Genomic DNA, 19,922 nt, shown 5'->3' on the forward strand with positions numbered 1-19,922 from the left:
TCTTTCTTCAATCTCCAATGTCATATCCTTCTTTAATCACCAACGTTTATACTAGTTCTGTTTTATGAGTGGTTTTATAGCTAATAATACTTTTTTTCAGAGAGAGATTTAGGTCTCGTTTGGGATAAGATGAGATGATTTTAGATAAAAGTTGAAAGTTAGATAAAAATATTTTAGAATATTATTATTGTTTTGAGATTTAAAAAACTTGTAATGATGAGATACAAATGGGGCCTTAGGGTGCAATCCACAGTTTCAACCAGTTTATTTGTTGGGTTTTTTTACCCCTTTTTTACACGAATTGGGCTCAAATTTTAAATGATCAAGGTTCAAAATAATAAAAGATGCTTCTGCATTAAAATCCAAATTCCATTCGAGAGTGATTGATGAAGAGAACTACCATACTAGATGAGTTTTACTTTTCCCCACTCTTGAACAGAGGCAGCATCTTGTATAACTGACTTGTATTTAATTACACATTGTTATTGGCACCTCCCGTCAATTTCTTTTTCCTTTTCTGATCTACCAAACAGTTTTTAAGGCCAATTCTAATATAATGGGCCGTTAAATCACATTTAAAAAACAACAAAAACAGAAAGTGAGCATCTCTCTCTATATATCTCTCACTTTCAGTCTGGGGGATCCCATTCATGAAGTAAAAAAGTGTCCTTGGAAACCACTCTCAGGGAGGATCCTTTTGTAGCCTTTCGGTGCTTCAATCCAACTGCTTTCAGTCTCATTCTCTTTCTTTTTTTCTGATGATATCTTCGAACAATGGAATCAAACTCAATTGCCACTCTGTTTCAGCATCCATAATACACCAACCACCCTGATTTCAGTCCCCAGTATGAAAATATGCTCATAGCTCGGACAAAAAGAAAGGTCAAGGCTGCAATTTTTGACTTTTGCTTCTCGTTTGCTTACTTTTGACTCCAAATCTGCGACATCCTTTGCACTTTGCAGCCTGTTTTTGAAACTTCTACTTCTTCTCGCCACTGTTCTGAAAATGAAACACAATATTTAAAACCGATTCACTTCCTGAAAATAGCTTTTGGTTGGCGTGTTGGGGAGCACCCGTGGCCATGGCAATCGATGTCTGCTCGGAGATTTCAAGCCCAGGGATCAGTCCGAGAATCTCGTTTTCCCATGATCTGAACCAGCCAGATGTTCTGTCCAACGAAGATCGTCATCATCACCAGCGGTCGGACTTGAGCCTCTTGGATTCCGGCTCCGACTTCGTCTTCTGCATTGGCAACAGCTTTGCGCAAGAACTGTCTCCGGCCGATGAGCTTTTCTCCAACGGCAAGATCCGCGCTAAAGAAATCAAGCAAAACTCGATTTGCCCAGATAAAATACGCCAATCTGAGCCTGTTTCTTCTCGTTCCCGGCCTTCTTGTACTGCAAACACAGAAAAGAAACAGCTCAAAGAGTTCTTGTCCCACAGTTTTGACGTAGAAGAAAAGCCTCCATCAAAATCTTTCTGGCAGTTCAAGCGAAGTAACAGCCTCAACTGCGATAGTTCTCGAAGCCGAAGCTTAATCCGCCCATTGCAGTTCTTATCGAGAAGCAATTCAACCGGTTCAGCTCCGAATGCCAAACCAGCAACACTTTCAAAGGAAACCCAAAAGCCGCATTTGCAAAAACAACCGTCTGTATCAAGCAGAAAGTCATCATCGGGAACATGTTCGAGCACGTATTATTTCTATAGTTCGTCGCAGAAGCCGTGGCCCAACAAGAACAGTGGATCTTACGGCAGTGGGGTTCGAATCAGTCCTGTTTTGAACCTTCCACCACCATACATTTCTAAAGTAACAGTAAGTTTTTTCGGGTTTGGATCTCTCTTCTGTAATGGTAAGGTTAAAAGGAAGAAGAAATGATGTTGCAGCTTCTTCCCTGGTCCTCACGTTCAAGAACAAATGGATTTAGCTGTCAATCATTCTGTTTCAAGAACCAATATGCATGTGACCTCAGACTCTGTAAATTGAAAACAATATTTTTTTTTTTACCAGAAAGATTAAAAAAGAAAAAAAGAAAAAACAGTGTTGTTGAAATCTACATGGGGCAGTAATTTTTATTATTGGTTCTTTGTCATCGATTCATCACCATCAAGATGTCATGGGCAAGGGAGACAGATAAACAAGGTTCCCTTCTTTTGTGGCTCTTCTCCCCGTTCCCATGGGTTCTCTCTCTCTTTTTTATCTATCTTTTGAATCCTCTCTTACTTGTTCAATGTGGGGGTCTTTTGATCTTTTGGACTTTGATTGAGGACTTCTTTTGGTGTTTTCTTTTGTATGGTAGATTTGGAATCCTTTAATCTTGGTTTTTTATTTTTTCAAGTGGGACAAAAACAGTTGCTTAAAAGGATTGGTTTTTCAAAAAGGAGAGATCACTGATTCAAGGGGTCCTCTTTTAACTTTTAGCTTTGCTAATAATATAAACGGATTCCTTTGGTCTATTGCCAAGTTGTTTAATTGTTTATTTGCTAGTTGCCACCGCCTCCCTAAGCTTGGCCCATTTCTTGCATCGTCCCAATCAAAGGAAAAAAAAAAAAAAAAAGCTTTCTTGACGCAACAAAGATAGCAGGATCATGTATGTTTAAGATTGCAGTGGATAATATAGTTTTTGGCATAAAACTTATAGTTATAAAGGTTAAATAATAAGGTTTACTGTTAAAAAGTTATTTACTGTTTAATAATCATATATTTAAGATATTTTTAAACATGTTATATTTGTTTGTAAACAATATAAAAAAATACTTTCCGAAGTAAAAATGATATAAAAGGTCATTTGAAAGTTATAGTGTCAATGTGTCATGTATGTTATAAGATCAAATGATAAAATTGTAATTATCTAAAAGTTGTATAGGTACTTTCGTCTATTGACTGTCTTTTTTAAAATTGAACTACATTTCGTATTATTCGAAAAATCACATTTCATCAAACGTACTTTTTAGTATATTTGATATTAAAATTATTTTAATATGTAAGAGAATTGGCAATGGTTTGCCAAGTTCAAAATTTGTTGAGATTTTGGCATTGGAGAGGTTAGTCCACGTTGGACTATTCATCTAAATATTATAATAATAATATAATATTAGATATTTTAATATTAATTTTTTAATATATTTTACAAATGCATTCTATATATTAATTAATAATTTAATTAAAATTATTATTTTCCAACTATTTTTTTCCTCAATCTAATTATTCAATAGTAGCCATTGAAAATATTTTTAGAGTAAAATATTGTTTTGAAGATGAATAATGGCCGACCAAATTTGAAAAAATGTATAGATTTATTGTAGTTCAAAAGTGGAGCTTTAGAGTTTTGACTACTTCAAAGCATACTACTTTTGAGCTACTTAGTCAAAATTTGGCTAGACACACGGTTATAGTGTTCTAACATACAAACAACCTAATTTTATCATTAAAAAACTTTTATAACTATTTAAATAATTTTTAAGGCTTCTAAGACAACTTTTATTTAATATTTAAATAATTAAATATGTCCACCATCCACTCGAGTTGGAGATCTAAGTTTTCAACAGGCCATTTTTTCATTCTTAGGCAACTTTTGAAAGAATAATAGTACATATTTAAGAATCTGGCTTTCATTCCATTTTAGAAATGTGATATTTTTCCATCTTTGGATCATTTCTTATGATTTAAAAAAATAAATTCAAAGACTAATAAGAAACTGGCACTTCATCGTAAAATTATGAGACTGATATAAAGTTGTGGAGTTCCGCTTTGCATCGGCCCGTCCATTCCTAAGGCTTTTAACAGCCTCCAACAGTAATCAGTCACATCAGCGATTCTACACAAATTACATAAGGACCATCACTCTAGATAATTAAAATTTATGCAGAAACACCGTCTCGGTCGCCCACCAAATCAACCAATCCCCATGAATACAATCCTGTCTTCTTCCTCATCTCAATCCCATCTTCTTCTTCGTCTTTCTTCTTTGTCGTTCTTCATTTCTTCTTCTTCTTCTTCTTCTTTTCTCTCTCTAAGTTCTGACCAATCCTATCCTTATGTGGTTTATTGTTAAAGACTTACTACTGGGTTTTTGCTTTTTGTTGTTCCTTTTTTTTTTTTTTTTTTTTAACTTGGAGGACAGACCTCCTTATTATAAAAGAACCTTGTCGTTGAGGAGAACAAGCCGTTGTAACAATCTGACACTCACTACTGCAACAAAGACCAGTAAAAAAATAATAACAAAGGCTAAAAAAATTAATCAACTATGGACTCCCCATAGCCCTCTAAAAACATTTCCTAGTTTTCCGAATATGGGGAAAACCCCCTTATCTAAACGCATGCTTCCTCTAGTAAAGGATATCAAATTTGACATCGAAGACCATGTACCAATGAGACCTTGAGCTCCCATTTTAGCAAAGCCATCTGCAATTGAGTTAATTTCTCTATAACAATGAGATAAAGAAATGGTAAGTCCAAATAAACGAGTTTGGATTTCGTCCCAATAATCTTCTATGTACCAAAGGCCACATCGTTGTGTTTTCAACCAGTTGAGCATAAGCATGGAATCCGGTTCAATCTCCACCTTTGACAATCCCAACATAGCAATATGCTGCAACCCATGGAGTAATCTCATCAACTTTTAATAATTGTTGGAATTGTGACCTATAAAAGCTACAAAACCACAAATTAGATCACTTTTATTATTCCGAATCACACCTCTCCCACTTGATAGCCCTGGATTACCAAGGGAACATCCATCCACATTCAACTTCACACAACCTTGTTTCGGATACTTCCACTGAACTTGAGTTACAACCTCCTTCTTATTAGCTTGTAAAGGCAGTTTAAAGCACTGTACAATATCTTCATCTAGCCGAGTAAGCGCTCTTACTTCCTTAAGTTTTAAAGCAACCCAAGACACCTAATATTTAATAGAATACCAAACCTTCTGCACTGATTCCACCATACTTTCCATCCTAGCCTTGCATCGACGCCCCCATAAGCGCCATGTAATTATAGACGAAAGGATGCCCAGTAATTGACCAGATTGAGTAGACTTTCTAGTCTATCGATGCCAACAATCAACCATTTGTCTCCAAGAACAACCTTCACACATGGTACTCCAAGATTTTTTGTTGTTCCTTGATCCCGAATAGCCTCTAATTCTATTTTTTGTCCTTTTATTTTTTAAACCAACATTGTCTTTATTGATACCCTTATGGATGATTTTCATTTGCATTAATATACCTTAAATTGTTAGCACACTTACTGGCCGTGCGAGAGGGGTTGAGGGAATGAGTTTTCTTGTTTCCGTGCAAGGGGGGAGGGAGAGAAATGAATTTCAAATCTCTTGATGTGCGGTCACGTGGAATTAAGATGGAGAATTTACTTGACACTCATCTATTGGAGAGCTGTTATTTAGAGGATAATAGATCAACCGGTCAGAAGATTTACTCAAAGTCGTAATATATAATTTTTTTTTTAAATTATAGTTATCGAGTCTCGCTTTTAGAAAATATATGTGACACCCTTGTCTTATTATTTTTTTATTGTATTGATATTATATTGTTCATCAATTGTTGGTTTACTTTTTTGTAAAAAAAAAAAAAAAATGTAAACAGTGTCCCAAAGAATTTGGTATATGCATGGTGGTGTAAATTTGGACAGTGAGATGATATAAGAATTATGTAAATAGTAGTAACATAGTTTGTAAATATTAGTGAGATAGTTTGAGTTGAGTTTTTTTGGATTTTGAGAAATGAGAAAAAAATTGAATAAAAAATATTATAAAGTTAAAATATTATAAAAATATAGTTTTATAATATTATTTTTATTTGAGATTTGAAAAAGTTTAAATTATTATTTTTTATTTGAAAATTTAAAAATTTGAAAAAATTGTAATAATTAATTTAAAAAAATTGTAATGATTAGTTTAAAAATTTTATATTTGAATTATATTTAAAAATAAAATAAAATGAGATAAAATGAAATTAGATGAGAATTTGATATTTCGACCCACAATTGCACACAACAACTTTTGTTGGTCTTCAGGAATGTTACTCATTGCCTGCTTAACTAAACTAAACTGGAGCCCAACTTAACTAGAGCCTCCATGGGCCTTGGGCCTCAAATACGTCAACCGTTGCCGAAATCCATAAACCTCCCGAAACTAACTAGCCCAACTCACCACCCCCCAATCCAAACACCCACGTACATCATTCGTATTAGTAACCCGGCAGAACTCGTAGGAACAAACAACACGCACACGCACGCACACAATCAGCTCAAATGTTATTGGAAACGACAAAAGCAATGCATTTCAATCCTAGACAAGTAAATTTGGTACTTTATTTTTTATAGTAAAGACTAAGGTTGAATACTGATGATGTCGATGGGAGTGGCCGGAAATGATAGTTGGAGAGGCAGTGATCGGAGGTCGGAGGTCGGAGGGTCGGATATGTTGAGATCAATACCATTGTATTATGTTGTGAAACCTACACTCTCTTTGTAAAGAATATTTAAATAAAAAAAAAATTATAGTAAATCCGGTGAGTTGCCCGAGAAACAACGGTAAGACTCCATGCAATAGATGGACGGGGAATTTCATAGTCAACATGGGGGGGCCCAAAAGAATATACTAGTCAACTCGCTGAGACAATTATTAATTAGCAGCCAGGGAGCACCTGGGGGCCGTGGTTGAAATTACGCGCATACGGTAACCAAGCAGGACGTTGGTCATCGAGACCTTCTCCCACAGCTTTGAAGTCCCAAGTTTGGAAGCTCAAAACGAGATTACCATTTTCCAACGCTTTATTTTAGCAGGATATCGACAATGACATCCAAATTCCACAACGCACTACATTTCCCAGATGTCAAAGCAAATGTGATTTCACTTCAACCCAGCCCTATAATAAATAAGATTCCAGATTTTCAATTCAGTTTTATGATGGCAATCAAATAATCAGTACCAAGGCGGAAAACATGAGGAGAACTTCATTATAAGACCATGCAGTCTTATATTAACACATTGCACTCCCAAGTTTAGAGAGACCGAGAGAGAGCAGCTTGCACAGCTAGAGCACAGCGATTATAAACTTTGGTAGTTAAGAAAGAATCCCTAGGACGCGTTCATGTATTAGATCCCTTGGTTCATCGGGACTGCATAAAGAATCTCTATTAATTCAAATTCAACTATGTAAAGCACTTTGTAAAAGCAGTATCATATACCAATATCATAGATGCGAAAAACTTGTCAGCATTTTCCATGAAACTTTTAACTTATACTATAGTGACTAGACAGGATCTCATACTTAAAATACCAACAAAGGAAAAAACACCAAGTAGCTGCACATTGTTATTAAGAGAGCTGTTGCAGCAAGGTAAATGAGATTCACTATTACCACAAAATGTGAGAACTCTAAAACTCAAGCAAAAAACACATATGAAGTACGAATTTCACCTCAGTAACTCAAGCAAGAAGCCAACATAAACATGAGTTTGGTCACTAGCTCCAAGGCTACACCAAGCTTCAAGAGCTAGAGACCCCCAAGACTTTTGTTGAGCATAACTGCGTCATACGATGCATTACCACACAAGATCTACTCCTCTCAAGCTACACTACTCACATCTTACCTCTTTCAAAGCAATAGAGATTAGGAAGAATGAGAACAAAGAGCCAAAATTTCCAAAATTGATTGAGAAAAAAAGCTCTCTTCCATCTGAAAACAGCCACCAATCTTTCCTTTACCCAAATTATTTACGATAAGTGAAGAGAAAAACAAATCATAAGTAAAGAACAAAATTAGCATTTAAAAGCTACTAGACATGTACCACAACAAACTGGGAAATCAACAATTTTATCAAGTTCCCAGTTCACAACTAAGGGGGTGTGGTATACCACTAGTCAGTAGTCAGGAAACAGAGTCCTTGAAAGTTGAAACTTCTCACCCAGGCCGCCACTCCCATTACTACCTCTGCAAAAGAGAAGGACCGGAGTTAAGCTCATCAATGTTAAATATACACAGTCCAAAAAAGGCAATTGAAAACAAAGTCCACAGCTCAATGGAGCCCCCAGACGGCCAAAATTGGCTCAAAAGAGGCGAATGTCGCTTTCGCAGACCCAAAGAAAAAAAATTGCTCATAATTTCCCAGCAACCAAACAAGACTAGAACTGACAGAGAAGAGAGCAAATTACCTTGCCGTTCTCCCCGGCTTCAGGAACCTTGTAGGAATCAACTGTAATATCCGACAACCACAACCCCGGAAAGAGCGACTGCGCAGAAAATAAACATCAAAACTAGAATACCAAATGAAACTACTACCCAAAAAGGACAACGCGATATCATCAAGAAAGCAAGAAGAAGAAACGAAATTATTTGGAATTGTTGGACTTACATCCAATTGCTTCTGAACGTTCCTGAGCCGTTTCTTGGGCCTCCTCGGCGGCCTATGGCCCAGAAACTCAATGAAATCCTCCTCGATCTCCTTCCTCGTCAGCGGCACCGTTAACTTGGTTCTCTTCTTCTCCTTCTTCTCCGAAGCTCCTCCTCCGCCTCCGCCTCCACCTCTCAACCTTGGTGACCTCACGCCATTGTTCTCGCTCCTCAACGGCGAGGAATTCACTTTCTTCTCCTCAATCCTCAATCCCTTTCCTCCACCAATCGGAGCCTTACAAGCGGCTCTCCTCGTTCTCAGATTCCACGGCCGAGCCGATTCGTCCGCCGGAGGCGATTGGTTAGCCTCCGCTATCTCCTCGTCCTCTTCAATTTCCTCTTCCTCTTCTTCCACCTCCTTCCTAAAAATCTCGACTTTCATCTTATCAACCGCTGTTTTCAGATCAAACAAGACCTCCTTCCTCACCGCCTCTATGCCCTCCCCTCCTCCTCCTCCGCTCTCGATTCCTGACTTCCAATCCCTCTTCCTCTTCCTCTCCAATTCCCGACGCCGAGTGACCGGAGAGCTCTCTAGTGTCGGAGCCAGAGATCTCCGATCAACTCCGACGCCACCGTCAGGACTCACTTTCATGCACCGCAGGTACCTCTGGTTCCCCCACTTCAAAGGCAGCGTGAAATTGTGCAGAGCCTTCGATCTCTCCGGTTCCATCGCCATAATCGTCTTCTCTGGTCGTCGCACTGTCTCTCGCTCTCCTTGAAGACCCGCACAGACCATCTATCGGAACCACAAACCAAATATACTCCAACAGAGAGCACTCGGATCAGAGCTCTCTCTCTCTCTCTCTCTCTCTCTCTCTCTCTCTGTTTCACCCTCGTTTGCTTTCCAAGATTTCTTAGAAACTTTGATCAGTCGGTATTTTCTCGGAAAATTTTTGTTCTTCGTTATTGTCTCTTGTATCCCCCCTTCTTTGTCTCTTTCTGTGCAGAAAATCGCCGGGAAGAGCAAGTTTATATAGGAGTGAGGGAGGGCGGTTTTAACGTTCGGGTTACATTCTGGTCCCTATTGTGGTCCATGCTAAAATACGCTGTGGGTGTGTTTTATGCGCGCCGCTGGGCTAGCTTTTCCCGGGTTATACGTCGTTTTTGAGTGAAGGTGGGCGTGATTCCTGTCGTCGGATCATGGATGTGTGTTAACGTTCTCATGATCTCCTCTTATAACCGTTGATCTCTTAGACCTTTTATTTTTTGTGGTTATATCTTAATATTTGCAATTGGAATTTAAAATGCCTATGGAAATAAAAATAAATAGGCAATTTTTTTTAACTAAAACATTAAAATTAAAGGAAATAAATTCCCACGTTTTGATTCACATCCAAGATACTATCATTATTCTCTAGATGATTAATTTCTCAGCTTACGACTCACTTGGCAACTCTCTATTTTAAGTTGAAGATAATAAAACTGTAAAGTATTATAACAATACGAATGTTTGAAAAGAATAATTTTATATTTTTAATTGTTTGAAATGGGCAATTTTTATTTTATTTTATATGTTTTAGGAATGGGGATTGGAATTGGGATGAATCTTCATGTGTGTTTACTATTGGTGTAAAGATAGTGTAGAAAGACTTTAATGACTTCTATTTTTTGCCTTTTTATGTGATTGCGTAGTCAAATGAAAATTATTACAGATACAAAAAAATTATATAAAATAAACTTATAAACTGATGTGACTTCTTAAAATTCATTAGATATACTTTATAATAAAAGTAATTTTATAATCTAACGTATCGTATCAAACCATATCAATTTCTAAATTTATTTTTATATAATTCTTTTATAATTAAAATATTTTTCCAACCGAACATAACCAACCTTTCCATCCAACTTTCTTCTATTAAAATAATTTCCAAAGCTATAATTAGAGGTTTTCCTTTACTTTTTCTTGTATCTAATAAAATATTGACATTCCCATCCGAAGCGTCGGCAATTTTGAATTCTGAATGCATTATTAATTTCTGAGTTATTCTATTCAATAGTCTTATATCATATATTTGTTTGAGAAAAAAAATATATATATATATATATATAGTGTAGAATTACTGAATATAATTTTTCTTAATTTATCGCCCCTCACTATAAAATGATTTTAAGTAAAATATTAATAAAGAAAATAAACCAGATTTTATAGTTTTCACAAAAGGGTAAGACCCAACGTGATCAATGGTAACATTTTTTTATTAATTAATTAATTAATTAATTAATAAAACATATTGAAGATTTCATTTCAACCATTGGCTCAAAATCCCAGGATTCAAGTTAACAAGGTCCCGAACCACAAGCATTTTTCTTGGGCTAAATTTTAGGAGATTGTGGGGTTCAATAATTGGAGCTTGTTCCAACTTCACAAACATGAATGAAATGCCCTATAATCTTGTAAACCTTCCTCTACCAATGAAGAAGGTAGGAATAGCATTAACATTTAACATGAGATGTGGATTCCAGATTTCTAAGACTCGAGTTAGAAAAAAGTAGACACATAAAATGAGTCTCATAGTATTTATTTAATATTAATTGTTATCCGATAAATATACATGAGCAATTATAAATAATGCGAAGTCTATTTTATATGTCTATCTCTCTCATTCTAGATCTTAAAATCTGGTTAAAAAAAAAAAACCTAAAAAGCAAACTCTAGAGAATCTAAAATCCGATAAAATGCGGGAGAAAATATGCAAACAATTCGAAGAGCATCTACATGGAGAGGCCTGGTTTGCTTTCAAGACTAAAATCTAAAATTTTGAAAATTTCTAATCTCATCATTATAACTTTCTCAAATCTCCACACAAAATAAAATAAATAATTCAACTTTTTCAAATTAAAAAATAAAAATAATATTAAAAAAATATATTCTAATAATATTTTATTCAACTTTTTAACTTTAATCTCAATTCATCTCATCTCGTCTCGTCTCATCTTTAAAAACAAACGAAGCTTAAATTACTTCTGAAAAACTCAGAATATAAAATGCCATTCCTCTATATTTAGTCAACAAGAGTGGTGTCTTGTGATACAAATACACGCATGATTTTTTATAACTATTTTTTCAATTATATATTAACTTGAGGGCAGTTTTGAAAACTAAATAATAAAAAAAAAAATAGATTAGTTGTAAAATATATTATAAAGTAGTTGGATGAATAATATTATCCAATCATTAATACCCATACGGGTAAATAAAACAGAAACAGAGAGAGTAGTTTTAAATAGGGGAGACCGGGAGATGTACGTAGGAGGCCGTAACGAGAAGAATTTGTTTATTTGGAGCTGCCTAGCTCCCAGAAATGATTCAAACAAAGTGCAAAGCATAGTTAATAATGGATAATTTGGAACTAACGTTTTCTCAGTTATTATATCCTTCTTTAGTACTCTTTTTACGACCGAAATGGGCAGCTTTCATCATTCATTCATCAAGAGAATCTTACATCTATAATCTCATACATGCAGGGATATCTCATGTTAACTACACTGGTCTGCTCTTCACTACTATTAATATTTTCTACAGATAAATATTCAAGAAACAACATTTTATCTAAATAGAGACTCAACTTTATCATTCATAGAAAGGGAACTCAATCTCTACAGATAAACTGTTTAAGAGACAAATTTATTTTTTTATTTTTACTAAATAATAAGGAAAACAGTAAGATAGATGCGACAAATAATAGATTATAATATGGACCAACTCCTGTAGATTTTGGAATATGTGACGGTGTGTGAATGCAACGTGCTTATCTCGTTTTAGTCACAAAAGTCATATCTGAAAGATCTGGTGATGAAGATTTCGGTGATTCAGCGCGTGTAGCAAGAAAAGCTGCCGGAAATGATAGCGTGTGAGTACCACGCACAGTTATAAGTGGCGTATGAGAATCAGGTACGATGATTTTTGCAAAACCGTCACTATTTTCAGAACGATCTGCGGCTTGAGAGTCTTTTTGTACTGCGTATGTCTCTCGAGAGTTGTTAGAAAATTGTAAACTTAACTTTTTCAACTTTGAAGGAAGTAAAATAAACTAAGAGGGAGGGAAGAAGAGAGAGAAGGATGAGGAGAAAAGAGGGAATGAGAGGAAGAATGAAGAGGAGAAGGCCTTTGACCAAAATCAGATCTAGAGGCACTTTACGAGAGACTAGAGAGAGTTCTGCTTGAAAATCAGATCTGGGAGAACCTTGGAAGTCCAATAAGAGCATTGGCAAGTCCAAGTTTTGATTAGAATTTAAGGTTTGGGCTATAGTCAAAATTTTTGGAGATATTAATCTACTAATTATTTTAAAGTTAAAATAGTAATATAATATTATATATTTTAATAATATTTTAAAAAAATATTTTGTAAATACACTTGTATTAATATTAAAATTTAATATTTTGTAAATAAACTTGTATTTAATATTTAATATTTCGTAATAATAGTAAATTTTAATATTTAATCCACATTGTACACAATATCGATTTTGCGGATACAAAAGTACAACAAAGCCTGAAGGAAGTAACACTTAGTTGAGGTGAAACGTAACTAGAGAGAAAAACTAGATGGAAGCAGAGAGAGAGAGATGGAGAGAAGAGCGAGGAAAAAAGAGAGATAGTTGGATGGAAAAATTATAAAATATTGATTTAGTTATTTTACAGTGACTCTTCAAATACGACTAGGGACTCTAAATTACAATAGCTTAAAATTTCATAAATATACATTTGGCTAGTCCAATACAAAATTTTTAACTCAAAAAAAGTTAAAATTTAGACTTAGCTGGCATTTGGCTAGTCCAATACTAGTGTTCTAATAAGCTATTTCGATAAGAACGAAGCTAATTGCTTCGGAAGTATTGGGTTGCAATAAAATAAAACCACAGACAAGGCCTTAAAATTTATACCTTTTTATGTGAAAAAAGTATTAAATAATCTTAAGATATGGAAATATTAAAATTTTATCTTGTCGCAAAATGTCGTGTGATTAAAATTATTTATATAAGTAATAATTTTTTATGACATGATATATTGCGATGGGTTGAAACTATTACTTATCCGTACTTCAACTATCTCGTAGTTATTCGCTATAATAAAAAGGAAAATGCAAGATGCCCCGCTGGAGGCTCCCGTTGGTCTCTAATGTTTTTTTATATGTGTTTTTTTTTTAATTTTTTTATATAGATATTTTTAATAATTTTAAATATTTTAAAAAAATAAAATAAAAATTATAATATTATTAAAAAATACTTTCTTAATCAAGAAATATTTTTTAATAATTTGTTTTTACTTTCTGATTAAAGAAGTGTTTTTTAATGATATTTTAAATTTATTTTATTTTTTAAAAATATTTAAAAGTTTTAAAAAAAATTATATAAAAAATAAATTAAAAAAATACACATAGAAAAGTACATGCTAAGCCTAGCGAGCTCTCAGCAGAGGCTGTGGCATGACCCTAATAAAAATATGTAGGATTCTTTAAATTATTACCTACTTCTTTTACAGTACTGTAACATTTGAATTATTAATTCTGTAATTTGCAAAGCAAATTGAATTTTTAAACGATGTCAAAACTGCTCGATTAATTAATTCTCCAAAACCTTCACTAGCAGCTACCAATTCCCGCTTTCTAGACATTAGTTGTTACTTCTAATTCCATAAATTGATTGTTCAAACTGCACATAGTGTAAAAGTGAAATCCAATAACAAAATAATAATTATCACCTAAAACAACCCGTGCGATAAAAAAAAGAAAATGATAAGACAAAATAAACCGTAAATAAATAGTTAAAATTTTATGAGTGTCGGCTTTATTTTAGGAGATTTGTTCCCGTATCAAGAAGACTACTCTTACCCCGGTTTGGATAGTAAAAAATATTTTATTTTATCTTATTTTATTATTATAATTTTATTAAATCTTTACATAAATTATAATAAAAAATTTATCTTTTTTAAATCTTAAAATAATAATAGTATTAAAAAAATATTTTATTCAATTTTTAAATTTTATTTAAAATTATCTCATCTCATTTCACTATCCAAACCGTACCTTTTACTTGAAGTGACAAGCTAACCATAATATTTCTCTCGAAAACAGAAAGAAAATTTGGGATAACAATAATAATATTTGTGATAGTATCATGTGTAAGTTTCGTGCATTATTAATGAAAAAAGTTAATAAATCTAGAATCTAATAAAAAAAATATTTTTTAAATAATGAACTTCACTTTTTTTATAGAAAGTACATGAAACTTGTATATTTTAAAATTATATCTAATATTACTCTTGTGACAAGTGAACATTGACAATGTAGAAATGATGACCTATCATTTTCGGATCATTTTACCTGGAAGTACGAAATTATAAGAGGGTTTGCAATCAGATCATCTTCCTTCGTTCCCCCAATTTCTTCCTAACCCCAATATCAAGTGATTCAGAATATCACTCAGAAACTGAATCTCCAGATTCTACTGGTCCTAAGCTAGATTGCAATTATAATGATACTTGTTGTCAGACTAAAGGGAAGACAATTCATACTCTGACCAAGTCTGAAGAACAGGAGAATTTATTGCTAACCTTGATTTCTCAAATTACAAATCCTGAGCTCAAAGAAGAATATCTTCTTAAGCTAAAGAAGCTTCTGAGTCGCCAAGAACCAGAACCTTCAAAATACAGGATAAGTTTTCAAGAAACCTTGGAGAGATTTCAAAAGAAAAAACCCAAGGAAATTTCTACTAATGATTTGCAACACGAAATAAATCTTGTTAAAAAAGAAATCGTTGAACTCAGATCTGAGGTTAACAACCTTAAGTCTGAAAATGAGATTTTAAAACAAGAATTTTTAGTGTTCAAAATTGATAAACAACTTGATCAGGACATCCCTTCTGATAATGAGCAAATGAACGACTCTGGTTCTAGCCAACAAGAGTTAGCTGCTGATAACCAGATTTGTTTAATCCATCATACCATTCCTCCGAAATAGTTTTCAAGGGTTACCATTGTGGTTGCCCATGATTTTCAATTTTCTGTTGTTGCTATGATTGATTCCGGATCAGACCTGAATTGTATTCAGGAAGGACTCATTCCTAGCAAATATTTTGAAAAATCCTCTGAGAGATTGTTTTCTGCAAATGGATCTCAGATGAAAATTACTTATGAGCTCAATAACGCTCATGTTTGCCAAAATAATGTTTGCTTTAAAATCCCTTCTGTTTTGGTCAAAAACATGTCTGACAAAGTGATTTTAGGCATTCCTTTTATTTCTGCTTTATATCCTTTTTTGACTGAAAAAGATCGTATTACTACCGACCATTTTGGTCAAAAAGTCAAATTCAAATTTGCATCTCGTCAAGAGATTGATCAAGATAAAGGTTTGAAATCTTTACTTTTTGCAAAACAAAAACATCTCAATTTCCTTAAACAGGAAATAAGATACAAAAAGATTTCTGAACAATTATCTTCGCCCATTATGATTTCAAAAATTGATGATTTTAACAAGCGTCTTGTTTTTTATGTTTGTTCTGATTTACCAAATGCTTTTTGGCATAGGAAGAAACACATCGTTTCTCTTCCCTATATCAAAAATTTTGATGAACGCACAATCTCCACTAAAGCCAGATCAATTCAAATGAATAGTCAGACTTTAGAATTTTGCAAAAAGGAGATTATTGATTTAAAGAAAAAAGGCATAATTAGAGAGAGTAAGTCCCCTTGGTCTTGCTCAGCTTTTTATGTTCGAAAAAAGGCTGAACTAGAGTGAGGAACCCCCGTCTAGTCATTAATTACAAACCCTTGAACAAAGTCTTACAGTGGATTAGGTACCCTATTCCCAACAAAAATGACTTAATTCATAGGTTGAGTGATGCTGTAGTCTTTTCCAAATTTGACCTCAAATCCGGGTTTTGGCAAATCCAGATAGCCGAGTCAGATAGGTATAAGACAGCCTTTGTTACTCCCTTTGGTCATTACGAATGGAATGTGATGCCATTCGGTCTCAAAAATGCCCCTAGTGAGTTCCAACATATCATGAACGACATTTTCAATTCGTTCACTGCTTTTACCATCGTCTACATAGATGATGTTCTTGTTTTTTCAAAATCTATTGATGAACATTGGAAACACTTAAATTCGTTTCTAGACATCATTAGACTCAATGGTCTTGTCGTTTCTGCGAGAAAGATCAAACTGTTCCAAACCAAGATCAGATTCCTTGGTTATGATATTTCTGAAGGAAAAATCAGGCCCATCCAAAGAGCCATTGATTTTGCCGACAAATTCCCTGATGTCATTCTAGACAAAAACCAGTTACAGAGATTTCTAGGATCTCTTAACTATGTTGCTGATTTCTACAAGGAAATGAGGAAACAATGTCGTCCTTTATTCAAAAGACTTCTTTCCAATCCTCCTCCTTGGACAGAAATCCATACTAAATTAGTGAGGAAAATCAAAGCACATGTCAAAACTCTACCGTGCCTTGGTATCCCCACTTCTAATTCATTCAAAATAGTTGAGACAGATGCCTCAAAACTTGGTTATGGTGGCATTCTGAAACAATCTGTTTCACCAGGTTCTTCTGAACAAATTGTTCGATTCCATTCTGGAACCTGGAATCCTGCACAAGAAAAATATAGTACTATTAAACAAGAAATATTATCTATAGTACTATGTATTTCTAAATTTCAATATGATTTGTTAAACAAGAAGTTTTTATTTCGCATTGATTGCATGAGTGCTAAATTTGTTTTAGAACAAGATGTTCAAAACATTGCATCAAAACATATTTTTGCACGATGGCAAGGCATATTAAGTGTTTTTGATTTTGATATTGAATACATCAAAGGCACTGATAATTCTATCCCTGATTTTCTTACCAGAGAATTCTTGCAGACACCCAACCATGAGCGTCAGCAAAAAGAAAGGAAAAGAGAAACAGAGAGCGAATCCTCCACCTCCAATACCCAGTATAAAACTCATCAAGAATGAGTCTGGATCCTCCATTGTGCCCAGTGCTCCCTCCACAGCACTGGATATTGCCAATAGGTTCACACCTCTTGGTAAAATTGCGCAACCGTCGACCTTCGCGTCTACGGTTTCTACCCCTTTTGATCCATATGCGAAAGCAATTGCATCAAAAGGACCTACTTTGATTACTCCTCAGTTTTTCCTCCCAAAAGGAAATTCTATGTATATGAAGAAGCCATTTCTTACCCATCTGTTCCATATAGAACCTTGCCGTTCTAATTTTACAGATCCGTTTAAAATAGCCTCTTCCTATTTCCCCCCTAATTTCCACTGGATACTTGAAGATTCCTCCAAAAATCTCTAGTATTACTCCAGTATTTTAATTCTCACCAACTCTCTTGTCATAAAACCCATTTATGATAAGAATGATTCCACCAAATTAATTTATCATAGTGCTTATATCCTCCGAGTCATCACAGAAGATGAATAGGGTACCAACCCATCCACTCTCAAAAGGCTCCAAGACTCTGCACTAAGTTATAATTATTTTGATTACATAATTGCCTGGAGACGTTTCATGTTCTTTCAGGTACCTGATATGAGCCATTCATGGTTCATCAATTTTGATAAAAGATTCAAAGGAACTTTCCCTTACTGGTTTCTCCAATGGTGGGACCTATTTGGTTTAATTCCCCAGAATCTCCCTGAGCAGCTCGCCAGAGCTTTTACATTTTATCAACAATTTGCTGGTACAAAATTGAACCGACATTCCCAGATGTTTCCTTATGAGCTCCATTTCTGCAAGACCTACAAACTACCATGGATCTTCAAATGGACTTATGAGAAAAATGCTAATATAATGGACCGAGCTTATTTCACAAAATGGTGGGATAGGTATGGTTATACTGAAAAAGTGATCAGCCAGATGATTAAGGATTTCCCTCAAGTCGCCCCTGATTTAGAAGACAAGAAGGAATTCTCCGCAATTAAATCTGGTTTAGCAATACCTGAATACCCTTTGGTAATTCAGGCCCCTAATTCTCCAACAGTTTCATCCAGAGGAAAAGCCACCAGCTCATCCTCGAAGAAATCTTCCAAGTCTGCCAAAGATAACATCCTCCGCAAACTTGGTAAAAAAGATCTGATAAAATTGTTGGAACAACAACTGTCTAAGTCTACGAGTGATAATTCTGAAGAAAATTCGGAAGCATCCTCTGAGGCTTCATACAGCAATATTTTTGGTCATGATTCAGAAGGCATTCCAAAGCTGGAAGATGATTGACTACTACTACTTGAGTTCAAAGAAGACGACCATAGTCCTCTTTGAGTTAATTGACACTCTGAGTCTAAAGCAGCCGCCCACAGAGACAGCTGGAAGACACAGAGTCGACCGAACCCTAATTTGTCTTCTTGCTCCAAAGTAGCCGTCCAAGGACAGCTAAGAAGACACAATGATGACACCCTGAGCCCTGTGCTTAAACAGTTACCCTACTGTTCACTCACGGATTGATTTACTGTTTTACTTTAATGATTGTAAACAGGAACTCCTTATTCTATAAAAGGAGAACCTCGTTCTAAGCTAAGGCAGAGCTCATTCCAAGAACTCACTCGAGAGAAAACCTCTAATCCTCTCTACCCTGTTCTTGACTCTCCTTATTTACCCCGATTTCTATAAGTGCAAATCTGCACTATCAATTGCCTGTAATTACTTTAAGCTTGTTAATTTTAATAAAGTTTATATGTTTATTACAATTATCTTTGCATACGCATACATGCATATGGTCGGTTTAACCGCCTGTTTATTTTGTGCTTGCATAATTTAATTATTGTGCAATATTCTCTGCCTCTTCCATTCCCTTCCTTCTCTTCTTCTTCAGTCAGGCTCCGCCCTTTCCTTCTTCTCGCTGTCTTGGTATCAGAGCCAATCTGGTATCTAATTGTTGTGAATTGCTTCTTCTTTGTTGAACTTATTTTGTTTTCTGACAACCCCCACCCGGAGTTTCTACTTTGGTTGGTTCAGGATCATCTTTCGACAAGTAGGTGAGGTACCTGGTAAGTCCCGTGTTAAGCCAAGGTTGGCGTTGAGGGCAGATATAGGTGCAAACCCGAGGGCCGAGAGTGGTAAGTTCGCAGACCCCTGAGATGCGACGGTCGGTGTTGTCCTAGGACAAAATGAGTTGGATAAATAGATCCAATTCAACAATTAGCTCCAGGTCGGCTATGCCGCCTGACATAGTGAATGAGGAAGACTGTGCTTTTGAAGCAGTTGAGTCTTCTGCTTTGGGATCATAGAAGATTCCAAATCTAGATGTTAATAAGCTCTATCGGACCAACTGGTTTGAAAGAACTTTACACACACGAAATTGCATATATATATATTATTTTTTCATGGCGAGTGAAAGCTTGTTTACTACACAAGAGAAATTCCTAATAGTAAAAGGTAAAATCATTAAAAAAAAAAAAAAATGGACAAAGTTAAGATGACTACACTGCATCTCATTTGATTGTAAGTATGTAACCCGAGGAGTTGGCGCATGTTTTTTTACTCTGTCGTTGTATTTCAAAGAA

At 34.9% G+C, this 19,922-nt stretch overlaps 2 protein-coding genes across 6 annotated transcripts; one reads left to right on the forward strand and one right to left on the reverse strand.

The window, feature by feature from the left end:
- Nucleotides 1-516: 516 nt before the first annotated feature.
- Nucleotides 517-2,361, forward strand: LOC121256750. Its single transcript, XM_041157637.1, has one exon. The coding sequence runs from the start codon at nt 1,083-1,085 to the stop codon at nt 1,875-1,877; it is 795 nt and encodes a 264-aa protein (XP_041013571.1). The 5' UTR covers nt 517-1,082; the 3' UTR covers nt 1,878-2,361.
- A 4,080-nt stretch (nt 2,362-6,441) lies between these two features.
- On the reverse strand, nt 6,442-9,418 carry LOC121256322. 5 transcript variants are annotated; one of them, XR_005938970.1, is made up of 4 exons: nt 8,376-9,411; nt 8,176-8,253; nt 7,879-7,954; nt 6,442-6,886 (listed from the first exon to the last, which is right to left on the reverse strand). XR_005938970.1 is itself a non-coding variant. In XM_041157085.1 (4 exons), the coding sequence occupies exons 1-3, from the start codon at nt 9,147-9,149 to the stop codon at nt 7,885-7,887; spliced, it is 885 nt and encodes a 294-aa protein (XP_041013019.1). In that variant the 5' UTR covers nt 9,150-9,418; the 3' UTR covers nt 6,442-6,886; nt 7,879-7,884. The 5 variants fall into 5 exon arrangements, 3 of the variants coding, with proteins under 3 accessions (XP_041013019.1, XP_041013018.1, XP_041013020.1); XM_041157085.1 differs by having other exon boundaries at nt 8,176-8,216; nt 8,376-9,418; XR_005938969.1 differs by lacking the exon at nt 6,442-6,886 and adding an exon at nt 6,974-7,139.
- Nucleotides 9,419-19,922: the final 10,504 nt, after the last annotated feature.

Source organism: Juglans microcarpa x Juglans regia, chromosome 3D (assembly GCF_004785595.1).
Source record: "Juglans microcarpa x Juglans regia isolate MS1-56 chromosome 3D, Jm3101_v1.0, whole genome shotgun sequence".
Classification (NCBI taxonomy): domain Eukaryota; kingdom Viridiplantae; phylum Streptophyta; class Magnoliopsida; order Fagales; family Juglandaceae; genus Juglans; species Juglans microcarpa x Juglans regia.